The sequence below is a fragment of the Talpa europaea genome, assembly GCF_964194135.1.
Source record: "Talpa europaea genome assembly, chromosome: 9".
Taxonomy (NCBI): domain Eukaryota; kingdom Metazoa; phylum Chordata; class Mammalia; order Eulipotyphla; family Talpidae; genus Talpa; species Talpa europaea.
In genome coordinates this window covers 85,665,783-85,680,851 of record NC_140076.1, presented here as the reverse complement: position 1 = coordinate 85,680,851, position 15,069 = coordinate 85,665,783, and the positions used below count along the sequence as shown (strand labels likewise).

The following is a 15,069-nucleotide window of genomic DNA, read 5'->3' as shown; positions in this document are numbered from 1 at the left end:
ATTCCTTACATTAGAAAAGAATAAATGTCATTTTGAAAATTTTTTAAGCGAATAGCAAGCACATGGAGGAAGGGGAATCGCAAAAATCCTACCAAAGTTACTGTTCTTCCCCCCCAAAAAAAAAAATTGGTATTATACCTTAAAAGGATGATTGGGAAGTCATAGATAACACTGCTTTCCCAAAATGGAAATCGTCCTACAGTACTTTTTCCAATAGTAAAATACAAGAGCACTTCAGGCTGAGGAGTCAGTTACCAAATTGTGTCTCATGTTCCCATAGCACCTGGCTTTGTTTTCAGTCACTTTTTACAACTGACAGTTGCGTAATTGTTTAGTTTTTCTCATCCCGTAAGATGTAAATTCTAGAGGAAACCGGTCTTGTGTTCACCGGGTCCCCAGCAGTTGCACAGAACCAAGCTACAAATTGAAACTGTTTTTAATTGTTTTTTTTTTTTTAACTTAACACGTAACGAACATCCCCGGTCATTTTACTGTGCTCCAGTAAAATTTAAGCGGTAGTCTGTCTCTCAGAACTGATTATTTTTTCTTTACGAAAACAACTACATAACAAAAGAGCTCAGAGATCCCGGGCTGCAAAGGGACTACTCAAACGTCACCCAGCCCACCGCCCTGGGGAGACAGCGAAACGAGAACAGCTCGAGATATCGCGAGACCAACGTCCTGACGCTAGCAGAGACCCAGAGATTAGTTAGTGCGCATGTGTCTACGTAGGAAGATTATCGCAGGGGCTGCTGGGAGAGGGCGGAAGACCCGGAAGTAAACATTCTGGTTTGGCTTAGTTTCTGTCGATTGCTTTGGGGGTCGGCTGCGGCGAGGTTGGTAAGGAACTATTCCGAGAATATGCACGGCTGGGTGGGAGTGAGTGAAGCTAGAAAATCTCAAAAAGTGAGCTGAAGGCTCGGAATCCTTAGATAAATCCTTACCGGGGTCATGAACGCCAATTGGAGAAGGGACTGGTGATCGAGAAGGAATCTGCCGTCCCAGGCCTCAGTGCTGGTGTTTGTGCCCAAACTAGGATTGCGTCTTCCATGGTTTTTAGATTATGAAGTCTAAAATGCCTTTGGAGCCGTGCTGGCCGCTGTAACAGCTGTTAGCTACTTGTGACTCTTGAGCGCTTGAATTATTGCTCGTTGAAGGAGGGTAAAATTTATATTCAGATTTTTAATGAATTTTTTATATTGATTACTTGATGAGATGATAGCTTGCTGGCTGTTTTGGGTTAAATAATATCGTAAAAGTAATTTACCTATTTTTACTTTCTTCAGATGACTTCTGGACCACTTTAAATGATTAATGGGATTGGCATAGTTACGTTGGAGGAGGAGGGGCATGGTCGTGTTTGTGTTTTGAAGAAAAAACACTGAGTGCTGAAGATTTAGGAAAGTCAGTAGGAAAAGGCAATAACGTATACAAACATAGTAGCTTTGAGAATAGAGAGGAAATGGATTTTAATGATAATCAGATGGTGAAAATAACACATTTTAGTGACAAGATAATGGGGATAAATGATGTCTTTAATTAAAAGTCCTTTCATCAAGAGAGGAAGCAGGAGGAGGAGACTAGATTTCATGGAGAGTATCATGTGTTTGAAATAAGATTTATGGAGTTTAGGGATTTCTGAAACCTAAGAGGAGATGCTGTCGAGTAAGCAATTGGAATATATGTATATGAAGCTGAGCTCAAAAGTCTGGATTAGAGAAATATAGAGCCAGCAGTGTTATATTGTAGCTGTTGAACTCTTGGAAACAGATGAGTATGTGTTGTTAGATTGTGCTTTTGATGATTTTACTGATGAACTCATGACGACTTCACTTTTACCAATATGTATTACTTCTTCATAGGGGAGGATACCTCACCATGGCAGCTGCTGCTGTGGATGCGGTTAATGCCACCCCCCTCTCGGGGTCCAAAGAAATGAGTTTAGAGGAACCAAAGAAGATGACTAGAGAGGACTGGAGAAAGAAGAAGGAGCTAGAAGAACAGCGAAAACTGGGCAATGCTCCTGCTGAAGTTGATGAAGAAGGAAAGTAAGTGCTTTCGTTGTTTTCATGATCCATTCATTTAAAATTCAAACTCATATCTGCTTTGTTTATCCATTTCTCTTCCTTTGCTTTGACAGGAAGCTGTCTTTACCATTTATATCATTTTTGTTTTCATTCTTTATGAAAGTCGTATGTAAAGTTTAGTAATAAAAGTAATATTGAAGGACCTATATTGAACAAGTCAGTCAGCCCCACCCACTGCATGTCCCACTCTTTCTGTTTTGAATTTTTCTAGCTGCTACATCTACACGTCTAAATTTTTTTATACCTACACCATTATTTTAATCACCTCTACACATAGAAGCTAACTTTTTGCTCAGAGCCTTATCTCACTAACATCAACACCCTTGTCTTCCTTCATCTCTCCTCCTTGAGTTATATCATTATTCTTACTTTCTTTGTTGAAAATTTTTTCACTCTAATGTCAGTTACTTTATTTTTAATTCTTTTTTACTATTAGATAGTAAAAAATATCTATTTGCTAATAGATATTGCGTATCCTTCTCCCACTGCAATATCTATTCCTCGATTCAATGTGTGCTATCTTTGTAACTGTATTAGAATTACTTTCAAACTCTATTCTTAATTTTTTTTTTAATTACAGAGACATCAACCCTCATATTCCCCAGTATATTTCTTCAGTGCCATGGTATATTGATCCATCAAAAAGACCTACTTTAAAACACCAGAGACCACAACCAGAGAAACAGAAGCAGTACAGCTCCTCTGGAGAATGGTACAAGAGGGGTGTAAAAGAGGTATGTAGGCAACCTATAAGCAATTGAAACAATGATCACTGTAGAAACAGTAATTTTATTTTAATAACTTGTTTCAAGTACCTTTAATAAACTATTATATAAAGAGACACATTATATAACCTTTTATCTGCTACTAAATTTCACAACACAAATTACAGCTTCTGTGTTTTCTTTTACAAATTTTATGTTTCAAATATCATTAAACTTTCTCGTTTGTAATGTGTGGAGACTGATTTTCCTCTGAATGAATAAGTCCAGTAGACAATATAGCAATAAGAGCAAAGTCTGTTGTCCTTTTTTTTTTTTTAACATTAATTTTATTTATTTATGCATACAAGAACTGGGGTGAGGTGGGGGAGGGGGGGATTCACCAGAGAGAGTGGAGAGCAGAACAGGTGGATCTACTGAAATACACTGCTTACGGGAGCCGTGGGTGAGGCAGGAGAGGTTTACTGTGCCATGTGGGTTAGCTCCCTGACTGGGGATCGAACTCTTGTGGCAAGAGTTCAGTAGCTTGAAAGTGCTGAATATTTAATCCCTGCATCACCAGGGAGGCCCCTGTTGCCTTTTTTTTTTAATTTGTACAAGCACTGGGTACAGTCAGAACCGCGGGAGGTTGAGAGAATTCGCCAGAGCCAGAGCGGGGAACAGAACAGACAGACTGACGAAATACACTGCTGAGGTGAGCAGTGGGTGAGACAGGAGAGGTCTGCTCACCATGTGGGACCTTCGCCAGCGGCCGGGTATCGAACCGGCCCAGCGCTCAACCGCTGCAAATCAGGGGAGGCCCCTGCCTTTTTTTTTTTTTTTTTTTAAGAAGTATATTTCTTTTCTAACCACTTGAAAATAGGTTGCATACATCTTGCCATTGTCTCTGAATATTTTAGTCTAATCTTATTACTTTTATTTTTATTATCTTCCTTGTGTCTGCTGTAAAAATCTGTTGTTCTTTTCCTAGCTTCTGGAAGTTATTTCTAACTTATTTAAATACATAAAACATTCTCTTTGTTTTTACTTATATTCATTTCTAGAATTCCATAACTACTAAATACCGCAAAGGAGCATGTGAAAATTGTGGTGCTATGACACACAAAAAGAAAGACTGCTTTGAGGTATGTCCCCCTTTGAGAATTTTGAAAACTGTTGTCAAAGAGCTTAACCTGTTTTTCTAAAACTCGCTAAATTGTGGTACAAGTTAATTAAAAATTAATTTGAGTGAAATTAGTGTACCCCCATCAAAATGTTCTGCTGATAGAGTGACTTGATTTTCAGTAGACATACAGTCCCACATTATGTTCATGCTCGCTCTGTATAGGGTATATGAAAATTTCCACTGGGATACAGGTATTTAGGAAAGGTTTAATATTACTCTACTTTTCAGAGACCTAGACGAGTTGGAGCAAAATTTACAGGTACTAATATAGCTCCAGATGAACATGTCCAGCCTCAACTGACGTTTGACTATGATGGGAAGAGGGATCGGTGGAATGGCTACAATCCAGAAGAACACATGAAAATTGTAGAAGAATATGCCAAAGTGGATCTGGTAAGCAAAATGCTCTGTCCCTCCTTTCCCCTACTGTCCTTAAAGAATGTACATTTTGCTGTGCTCTAATTTAGCAGTCCTATTTTTTAAGTCTTCAGTAGTGTAAAAATGTTGGCTTTTTTTTTTATTGCAGTGGTAGTAAGCTTAATGGACTAGTGAAATAGTGTGCTATCCCTGCTTGGTAGCATTTTCTTCTTACTTGATTCTTGTATTGCCCTTTACTCCCTGACTTAGGTTGAAAAAGATACTGAAGGCATGAAAAAAGAACAGTATTCATAATTTTTAGCTTTTTGAAGATTTGAAGTTGGGGCCCTAGACTATATCTTGTTCATGGGCCTATTTTATACTCATCTCACATAGTATTTGAGGGGTAGTAGAAAGGGAATAGGATAACTTGTTTCAGAAAATTACATTTTAATTCAACCTCACCTATTTATCTCCATTCCTTAAAAACTGTAGTCACATTGTCTTTTTATTTTTAAGTAAAGGCAGCATTTGAAAATCATGGGAATTCATGTAAAAATCTGAATTTCATCTTTTCTTGAACAATGACATATATTAATCCTGGCCCTGTTTGGCAAGAATCAGTCATCTGGAGCCCACCATCCCTTTGGGAGAGGGCTTGCTGTGCATTTCACCACTGGTGATTTCTGACTCTCAAGCAATTAGAAATCACAAAGATAAGAGTTTATCCAGAGACCTTTTCTGAAAACAATAACCAACTCATTTTATTTTTTTAAATATTTATTTATGCATACAGGAGCTGGGGTACGGGCCAGAAATGCAGGGGGTAAGAGGATTCACCAGAGACAGAAATGGGGAGCAGAACAGGCAGACTGACTGAAATACACTGCTGAGGGGAATAGCAGGCGAGACAGGAGAGGTCTGCCTTGCCATGGGGGTTCCTGGCTGGCTGGCTGGAGATCGAACTTGTGCTGCAGAGGCCACGCACTGCTTCATAGTGTGGTGTTTAACCCCTTCCGCCACCAGGGAGACCCAGCCAACTCATTTTAAATATATAAAAATTAAATGTTCACTTGAGTGTCGTAAGTAAATTTCAAATGTTTCTTTTTTGTTAGGCAAAGCGAACACTGAAGGCCCAGAAACTCCAAGAAGAATTAGCCTCAGGAAAATTAGTGGAACAAGCTGTAAGTAATAAAACTGATCACAAAAAAAATTTCAAACTCTTAGTGAGCCAAAAATGAAAATTGAAACTGGAATTTATTTTATATCTTTCTAGTTAGAAAAGATTTTAGGGAGAGAGAAGTATATTTGAGAGGAAAGAGTTAAAACTGAAACTTTTATATTATTCCTAAATATTAAAATGTGTGCAATAATTTTGGAAAGATTATTGCCATAAATTTTTTGTATGTCTTTTCTGAATTTAAATACTGCATCCATCCTTCCTAGAAGATTTTTCAATATTAAAAATAACTAACGTGCACAGATAGTTCATTGCAGCACTTTTTACACTAGCAAGAATTTGAAATAAATGTGAAGGAATAGAGAAATGGTGAAGTAAGCTATCCTGTGAGATGATAGAAAGTTACATAACTCTTAAAGTGGTTTTAATAAAAACCCTGTAACAAAACTGGATAATACTTAAACATTTTTTTCATGTGTCATTACAATATAATCTGGTGACACAGTAAAAAGACCAGAACACCATTTCTCATTCAGTGTAGATTAATGAATTTTTCTTTTCAGTATATATTGTTAGTATTTCCCACTTTTTCCATAATAAACATGTAATTATTTTATAACTGGGCAAAAAAAAATTATACTTAAAAAGATATATGGCAGCCAATTTTCATCTTTTTTTTTTAAGTCATATCAACTTAATAGTAAAAGTATATTATGCTTATTAGAATTGTGAAAGTTTCTTTTTTTTTTTTTTTTAAAGATTTATTTATTTATTTATTTATTTATTTATTTATACAAGCACTGGGTACAGTCAGAAGCGCGGGAGGGCGAGAGAATTCATCAGAGCCAGAGGGGGGAGCAGAGCAGGCAGAAGGACCGAAGCACACTGCTGAGGGGAGCAGCGGGTAGCAGGAGAAGTCTGCACGCTATGTGGGACCCTCCTCTGGTGGCCGGGGAGCAGCCGGGGGTCAAACCGGCGCTGCAGAGGCTGCGGGCAGCTTCGCAACCCATAACTCAACCACCGTGCCACCGGGGAGGCCAGAATTGTGAAAGTTTCTTTTTGACAAATTCATGGCACAAATCATAAACATTTGGAGTTTTCTAGCTTAAATTCCTGCAAAGGCCCTCTTAGTAAGCATGAATTACACAGCAAACACAACTAAGTAAATAATCACCAGGTAAGTGCTTAGTGAGGCCCCCTACCAGGCAGGTTCACAGCAAAAATTAACAGGTAGATCTGCCAGCTCTGCCCCTGAGTAACTAAGTGTCATAGAAAAATCAGTTCACTTCTTTGAGTCTCAATTTATCATTTCTGAAGGAGAGGTTAAGAACATTTAGTCTCCAGGAGACTTAGCATGCATGTCACATGACAAATCCTTGCTAATTGGTAGTTGTTGTGATACTGTTAGTTATTGCCAACTTTGGAAAAAGGAAAGAGCCTGTTTCTCTTCTTTTAACATAATTTCTATTATTGTAAATATAGTGTATTTTTTCCAGTAGATATACTTAATATATATAGGGGAATGAATTAATTTTGCCCACTTGGATTTTAGGATTACCTATAGTAGAGCAGTCTCCACTATAGAGATGTCACTGTCTAGATAGCAATATAAATGTCCTTTGTTGAACTGGCAAATTTCCAAAAATTACTTTTAAAAAACATTTCTGATTTTCAAAGTATTTTTCAGTGAAAAATAAAATTAGAAAGTTATGAAGAAGATCATAACTATCCCCTGTTTTAAGTTGTTAGTATGTTGAACTAGGCCTTTCTGGGTCCTACTCCTCCCCCCTCCCATATATTTGTGTGTAATTATAATGCATGTCTTTTAAGTGGGTTCATCTTTTGAGGATTTGTTTTCTGTGTCATTAAATGTAGGCCTATACTATTATTTGCTTTCATCTAAATTCACATGGTCAAAAATCAAAACAATTTAAGAAAAGTATGCAATGAGAAGTCTCCCACCTCTGTCTCCATCCACTCACTCTCTAAACCTTACCTGCCATGAAACCTGTTATTTTTCTTGTGAATCCCTTCAGTTTCTTGTGTAAATACAAGCATACAAATGTATAATTCCCATCTTTCCCTTCTCTCTTTAACAAAGAAGTCGCAAGTTATACTTACTTTCCTGCATCTTAGAATAATTTTGGATGGTTGTTCAGTGTTGCTGAATGCAGTGATATGTGTAACTAGAATCTGTTGTTACTTTAGTTTTTCCTTATTTTTGGATATACACAACATTGTGATTTTCTGTGTGTGTGTATATATATATTTATGTAAGTTACATTATTTCCTTGGGATAAATTTATAAAATTATACTTGTTCATGCAGTGAATATGTGGATATAAAATTTTGATGACATATCACTTAACTACGATCTACAAAGGTTGCGCAAATGTATGCTGTTATCAACATAGATATTTTTCTCGCACACAGGTTTCCACGTCTCCCTTATTAATGCTATCCTTTTTAACCTTTAAAATCTTTTTAAAGGGACATGATGAAGTCCTAGCTCTAGGTGTTATGTAAAGTTAGAAACTATCCTGACAATTGTTAATGAAGAAAGGGGGAATTCATGACGGGGATTTCAGTCTGTAAGCACAATGGGGTGTCACCCAAGTAGATTTCTTCACTGCCCAAATGCTACAAAGACTGTTTTAGATTTAAAGATACTTCTTACATGATCTTGGTAACATTTTCTTTTTGGACTTCATAGAAAGCTAGTTAAGTTTATTGAAAATGGTATGCCTGAAGAAGAACATGTATAAGATGAATCTTTATTGGGTGCATTGGTCAACTTAATCTTCCCTTTCCTTTTGTGTGAATATAATTTTATATCAAGGGAAACTCTAGACATTTCCTAGCTTTGTAGACAGTCTGGTAAAATTAACTATTTACAATGACATACTTGAACTCGGTGTTTTAATGCTTGTTACAAGTGAGAAATATGAGTTTGTTCAGTTAGATTTAAGTTATATTATCTTGACAGGTTTTTAAAGTATAAGTAATGAGTTGACTCAGTAGAATAAAATTATAAGTTCTTTTCCTTTTTTCATAATGCAGAATTCTCCAAAACACCAGTGGGGAGAAGAGGAGCCAAATTCTCAGGCGGTAATAATATTTGCCCTATTTTTAACTTCTGGTGACCAGTAGTAGTAATCACATAATTAACAATAATGCTAACAGTAATAGCTTTAAAGAATACAAATAAATAAGGGTTAGTTAAAGGAATGGGCAACAGGAGTAGGAGCTGCTTGTTCTTTTTTTCCTACAATTTTTCCCCCTTTCTGACTCTCCTTCAGGAAAAAGATCATAATAGTGAAGATGAGGATGAAGATAAATATGCAGATGATATTGACATGCCTGGCCAGAACTTTGACTCTAAGAGACGAATTACTGTCCGAAATCTCAGGATTCGAGAAGACATTGCAAAAGTAAGTCTTGCCGACTTAACATACATAGTTGAAAAATATTTGTCTTCCCAGACTGAATTTTATCTGCTCATCTGATATCTGGGCAGTTAGTAATGGGTAATGTAGTCAGGCTTTCCGCCATTCAGTGTGATTCTGTTTTTTACTCTTCATTTGTACCCCAGATACGTACCCACACATTGAATAGGTCATGATCAACTCCTCCTGCTAGTCTACTGAAATCTTTTTTGATGGAAGTAAACATTCATGCCATCTTAAAATGTTTTTCCCTTCTAGTATTTGCGGAACTTAGATCCAAATTCTGCTTACTATGATCCCAAAACAAGAGCGATGAGAGAGAATCCCTATGCCAATGCAGGAAAGAATCCAGATGAGTAAGTATCAAGTTACAGATTTCATGGTGGCAGAGGGGAACTTTTAATCATAAAGTGAATGTGAACTAAAATGAACAACATCTGTGACTGGATCAGAAAAGAATTAACTTAAGTCAATCTCTGAAACAATTTTTTTTTAATTTGTTTAGAGTGAGCTATGCAGGAGATAACTTCGTTAGATACACCGGTGATACCATCTCAATGGCTCAGACACAGTGTAAGTGTTTGCTCTTTGTCAAGGCATTGCATGTCAGCCCACAAGAAACTCGGGGACACTTTTTAAAGCTTATTTTCAAGAAGCGTAAAATAAACATAGCTGACAACTCATTAATGTGTTTTTAATTACACTAGTGTTTGCTTGGGAAGCCTATGACAAGGGATCTGAAGTGCATCTGCAGGCCGATCCCACAAAACTAGAGCTGTTGTATAAGTCCTTCAAAGTCAAAAAAGAAGACTTCAAAGAACAGCAGAAGGAGAGCATCCTAGAAAAGGTAATTTGACCAGAATGCTAAGGAAGAACATTCCTTAAAGAGAAGTTACCAGTTAATAAGCATTCCATTTACATTTGCAATATAATACACAAGAGTCCCTTTGAACCCACCAGAAGTAGTCTTTTCTTTTCATTGACTTATTCATTTGGAATACAGTCTCAGTATCAATCAGCTTTGGCAGCAAAACAAAAACAAACCACCACAAAACTTAGTTACTTAAAATAAGCATGTTATTGGGTTGTCAGAAAAGTCATGACATATTTTTCCTACTTTTTTGTGGCAAAATGCGCCATGACTTTGTTGACAACCCAGTATTTCTTAGGATTTTGTTTGTCATCTGGGTCCCCCAATCTGGACCTGTGCCTCTCAGTCTGGCTGATGGAGGATGGCTTCATTCTGCTCTCTGGCAGGTAGTAGCCCTCATCTACGCTGAAAGGGACCCATCTGAAACATCTCATCTCTCCCATGTGGGCTCTCTTCCTCTGGTACAGGAAGCTAGCCCTGCTTCTTTACTGGCATTTTCAGGAGATCAGAGGCTAGCAACCAAATATCTGCCAGGTTCATATAGACTGGAACAAACAATGTGGTCATACTCAGATTCAAGAGATGGAGAAACAGACTACCTTCTGAGGGGAGAAGCATACAAAAGTAAAAGGAATCTGTAGCTATTTTTTATTTTTTTTTTAACGATTTATTTTTATTTATTCATACAAGAGCTGGGGTACAGGCCAGCGATGTGGGGGGTGAGAGGAGTCACCAGAGACAGAGTGGGGAACAGAACAGGCAGACTGACTGAAATACACTGCTGAGGGGAACAGCAGGCCAGTCAGGAGAGGTCTGCCGCACCATGTGGGTTGCTCCCTGGCTGGCCGGGGATTGAACTTGTGCTGCAGAGGCTGCAGATTGCTTCATAGTGCGGGTGCTTAACCCCTTGTGCCACTAGGGAGGCCCTATGGCTATTTTTTAATCTACCACACTTAACAGATGAATAGCAACTGAGACATCTTTTATTTGCTTATAAAAAATTTGGTGGCATTTTTTAACTAGTATTTTGTGTAACAAAGCCCATTAAGACTACTTCTTTATTTTTTCTGATTGTAAATACATTCTTTGGTAGAGATTTGAATGCAAATCCTTCTTGTAAAATACATTTAATGAGGTTCAATATCCTTTCAGTATGGTGGCCAAGAACACCTGGATGCCCCTCCGGCTGAATTGCTTTTAGCTCAGACTGAAGACTATGTGGAGTACTCACGACACGGGACAGTCATCAAAGGGCAGGAGCGGGCTGTCGCCTGCTCGAAGTATGAGGAGGACGTGAAGATCCACAATCATACGGTCAGTGTTGAGCCATTTGGTGTCCTCATTGGCATTTTGCTTTAGGCTGTACTTTTTTATTATAGCTTCATTAGCAAACATTGTTGTACTTTTTTTAACTTTGTTTTATATTTTTTTCCAAAAGAATATGTAAAAGAACACTACTATGTCCACCCATACACCCAATCACCTAGGTTCCAAATTTTTTTACATTTTCATATATACTTTGTCAAGGTGTGTGTACACATACATGTGCTGATACATGTGTGTGTGTTTTAGGGGTATATATTTATTGTTTGAGGCATTGGAAATAACAAATAAGACATTTCACCCACTGTGTCATTTATCTCCCACAATCAAAGATTGTGGCTGATGGGGATACAAATGCTGTCAGTCTTTTTTCAAGTATTCCTATTGCACTGGAGAAGCTGGGAAGATTGTGGATTGTAGATATTCTCCTATATAACTATGTTACCATTATTCACTGCAAAAATTAAAAAAAATGACATTGATACCTTAATATCATTTAACCTGTAGTTCTTAATCACATTTTCCAGAATATACCCAAAAATGTCTTTCATTTGGTATGTTTGTTTTTGAGTTGAACTCCATTGAACTTTATTTTGATGGTTTTTGGTTACATGTGTCTTTTCACCAGCATATTCTTCCATTTTTATGACAATAACTAACGGCTCAGGACCAATTGTCTACTTGTAAACTGTCTCTTTCTGAATTTGACTGGTTCATAATGACACCATGTAACTTATCCTCTATCTCTTGTATTTCCTATAAACAAGAATTTAGATCTAAAGGCTTGATTGGGTGTAAGTCAGAGATTTTGACAAGAACACTTCATGGGGGATGCTAGTGTACTTCATATTGCATCACCTTATAAAACATAGTGTCACTTGCGTGCTCCGGAAGTTCCCAGATCACAGTTGTCTTGAAGTGTGAAGTGAGCCAGGCCAGTCGTACAAACTGGAGGACACAGACCTTGTCTACTAGGGGCGTCTGCCGCTGAGCAACAGCCAGTCATTGCCAAGCAGAATGTGGTCCCAGCTTTTCTCAATCCTTGCTTTTCAAGAGAAGCCAGATGTCTTTTTTAAAAACTGTTTAAGTTTTGGGGAATAGAATATAGACTATTACAGTTGTAACACCTGCTTCTTGCACTTGAAATCGGGCCACCCTCCCCTGTTAACTGGCCTTGGAGTTGTCCCACATTGCTTTTAAAATTATTATTTTATAATCCTACCAACAGAATACAAATTCCTTACTTTACAGTCCCTTTTTAAGTAACATATCTCTCTCTCTCTCTAGCATATCTGGGGATCTTACTGGAAAGAAGGCCGATGGGGCTACAAATGCTGTCACTCTTTTTTCAAGTATTCCTATTGCACTGGAGAAGCTGGGAAGGAGATTTCTGTAAGTAATTGTTGTCTAGTTTTTACCGATCTACAGCAATCAAAGTTCTTAAGTCAAAATCTGTGTGTTTCAAATTTTCTCATGTTTCAAATTTTAACTTTTCTGTAGATAACACAAGTCAGATTATACCATTTTTTCCCCACAGAACTCAGAGGAATGTCTTATAAATGAAATAACTGGAGAAGAATCTGTGAAAAAACCTCAAACCCTGATGGAGGTAAGTGTGAAGTCATTTGCCTGAATTCTTAAGTCTGAGGGAGGGCTTCAAAACTTGCACTAGAGCTTTGTTTTCACAGTATCACTACATGTCAATCCTCCTCTTCAGATACATCAGGAAAAGCTAAAGGAAGAGAAAAAGAAGAAAAAGAAGAAGAAGAAGAAGCATCGAAAGAGCAGTTCAGATAGTGATGATGAAGAAAAGAAAAATGAAAAATTGAAAAAGGTACTTTGTAGAGTCTAAATAATAAAAAGAACAACAGTATTCTTTATCTGGAGGGACCATAGGAAATGATCTATCTAGTCTTGTTTCCAAATATGCTATAAGAATGAAGAAATGAGCCCAATGTCTGATTGATTTGCACCAGCCACCCTGTACGAGGTCTAGAATGTGAATGGAGATTTTTTACTGTCTCAGTATTGCCTGCTTCTTGGAGTGTGTGTGTTAACTGTGAGTGCACAGAAAGAACATGCTTGATAAAACTGTTATTTTACAGTTATTGAATGTGACCCAGAAAGAATTGCCTTCTAACTCTATAATTTGTAAGTTTCAGCGAGTCCTTATGAAAAGTGAGAGCTGCAGTCTCTATCAGAAGCATCCGTCAGGAAATTGAAGCTTATTAAAAATTTTTTATTACATAAAATTTCTCTGACATTGAAAATGTCATATGAGCCAAATAGCGACTGGTTGTACTTGATAGTGGAAGAGCTGACTCCCAAGCTCTTTCAGAAATGTGGGTTTTGATATAGCACTTTATATCCAGGGCACCTTTTGGTGCTCTGCCACTTGGGATCAGTAGAGAGCTGCTGCTAGGCTGTGGCACTCATAACTTCTTCTCACTGCAGGCACTGAATGCAGAGGAGGCCCGCCTTCTTCATGTCAAGGAGATCATGCAGATTGATGAGAGGAAGCGGCCTTACAATAGCATATATGAAGCTCGGGAACCTACTGAAGAGGAAATGGAGGCCTATAGAATGAAACGTCAAAGGCCTGATGACCCCATGGCCTCCTTCCTGGGACAGTAGTGACTGTCATAGACAGGCATCCAGGAAGACACAGCCAGCATATTCTTTTCAGCTCCTTTCTCTTGAAGACTATCGATAGAAAAATCCATATCTATACTTCACGCTACCAGACTTTAATAAAGCTTCCAGAAGTCTCATGGTAAATTTATTCCTCAACACTTGAACAAACAAGGAAAACAAAGAGGAGGAGGTACATTAAGTTCAGATTAAGATTTTCTTTCCAGTTTTCCATTAGTGATATGCAAAGATGGCTCAGCTCTCCATCTGTCAAGAGTATCTTCTCTATTTTAAGTCTCAAATTTCATTTCCTCTATTTTTATGGCCCTTTATACAGGTTTACCACATGTTTGAAGGCTGATTACTCTTTCTCAAAACCAGAATTATTTTTTTTGCTAATAACTATAATTGTAGTTATTTGATAATCTTTTTTTTTCTATTTTCTAAGGATTTCCTCGCCTGAAGATAGAAAAATTATTGTCTTGGGCTTTGGGTTACTAAAAGGAAAATTAACAACATATGTGACTAACTTTATCCTGTGTCCAGCTGTGTATTAATAATTTTGGTTTTCACTTGGCTATAAAATTTTGATATTTATTTTTTCCCTTGTACCTTATGTCCAGAATTGTGTTAGCCTTTGAATGAAAAAATAATCTCATCCTTGACAAACTAGTGCAAGGTCTTTGACCATGAGCCATTATACACAGAAAACCTTTTATGATAGAGGATATTATTTGTAATAGTATTTGTTGTTATCATTGATTGCCTTTACTTAACAGTCATGAATTTTAGATTTTGGAATGTCCATTCTACCTAATCTTTCAAAACTTGTTTATAAAATTTGCAAAAAGCAAAATCTGAACTTGAAATTTTCTTCAAAGAATTATAAGGCTAGCTAGTAGGGCTGTTAGTGACTGAGATTGTCATGATTCCCAGACCTCTCTCCTAAGAACTTTGTGAAGATAATACTAACAGCAAGAGTGGTGAAGTTAGTGAGTTAGTGAAGAAGCCTGTTGCTGTGAGAACATTGACTGAACAGCACTCTGACTTTACTGAGCTGGGAAGAATCAGTAGCATTCTGCAGTAAGTTAGCACCTCAGAGATGGTGCTGATCAGGAGTAACTGAATCAAACTCTCAAGTAATAGGGATATACGTGGCATCTAGAGTCAGACTGGTGTGAAACTACAACAGCAGTATAAATAGATCTAATTTTAGCCACTTTAAGAATGTGAAAAACTTGTTTCTATATTCTTGAGAGAGGGTTGTTCAACAGAAGGTCTGACATT

General features: G+C 37.4%; 1 protein-coding gene across 1 annotated transcript; it reads left to right on the top strand.

Moving 5' to 3' along the window:
- Positions 1-1,585: 1,585 nt before the first annotated feature.
- SLU7 (SLU7 homolog, splicing factor) lies at positions 1,586-13,785 on the top strand (the record flags this gene model as incomplete). The annotated part of the gene is made up of 15 exons (XM_084243662.1): positions 1,586-2,048; positions 2,668-2,821; positions 3,853-3,933; positions 4,203-4,367; positions 5,447-5,515; positions 8,572-8,619; positions 8,811-8,942; positions 9,216-9,313; positions 9,463-9,530; positions 9,665-9,804; positions 10,981-11,142; positions 12,439-12,543; positions 12,689-12,760; positions 12,869-12,985; positions 13,606-13,785. Exons 1-15 carry the CDS (start codon positions 1,879-1,881, stop codon positions 13,783-13,785), a joined length of 1,761 nt encoding a protein of 586 aa, XP_084099788.1. The 5' UTR covers positions 1,586-1,878.
- Between the last annotated feature and the right edge of the window lie 1,284 nt (positions 13,786-15,069).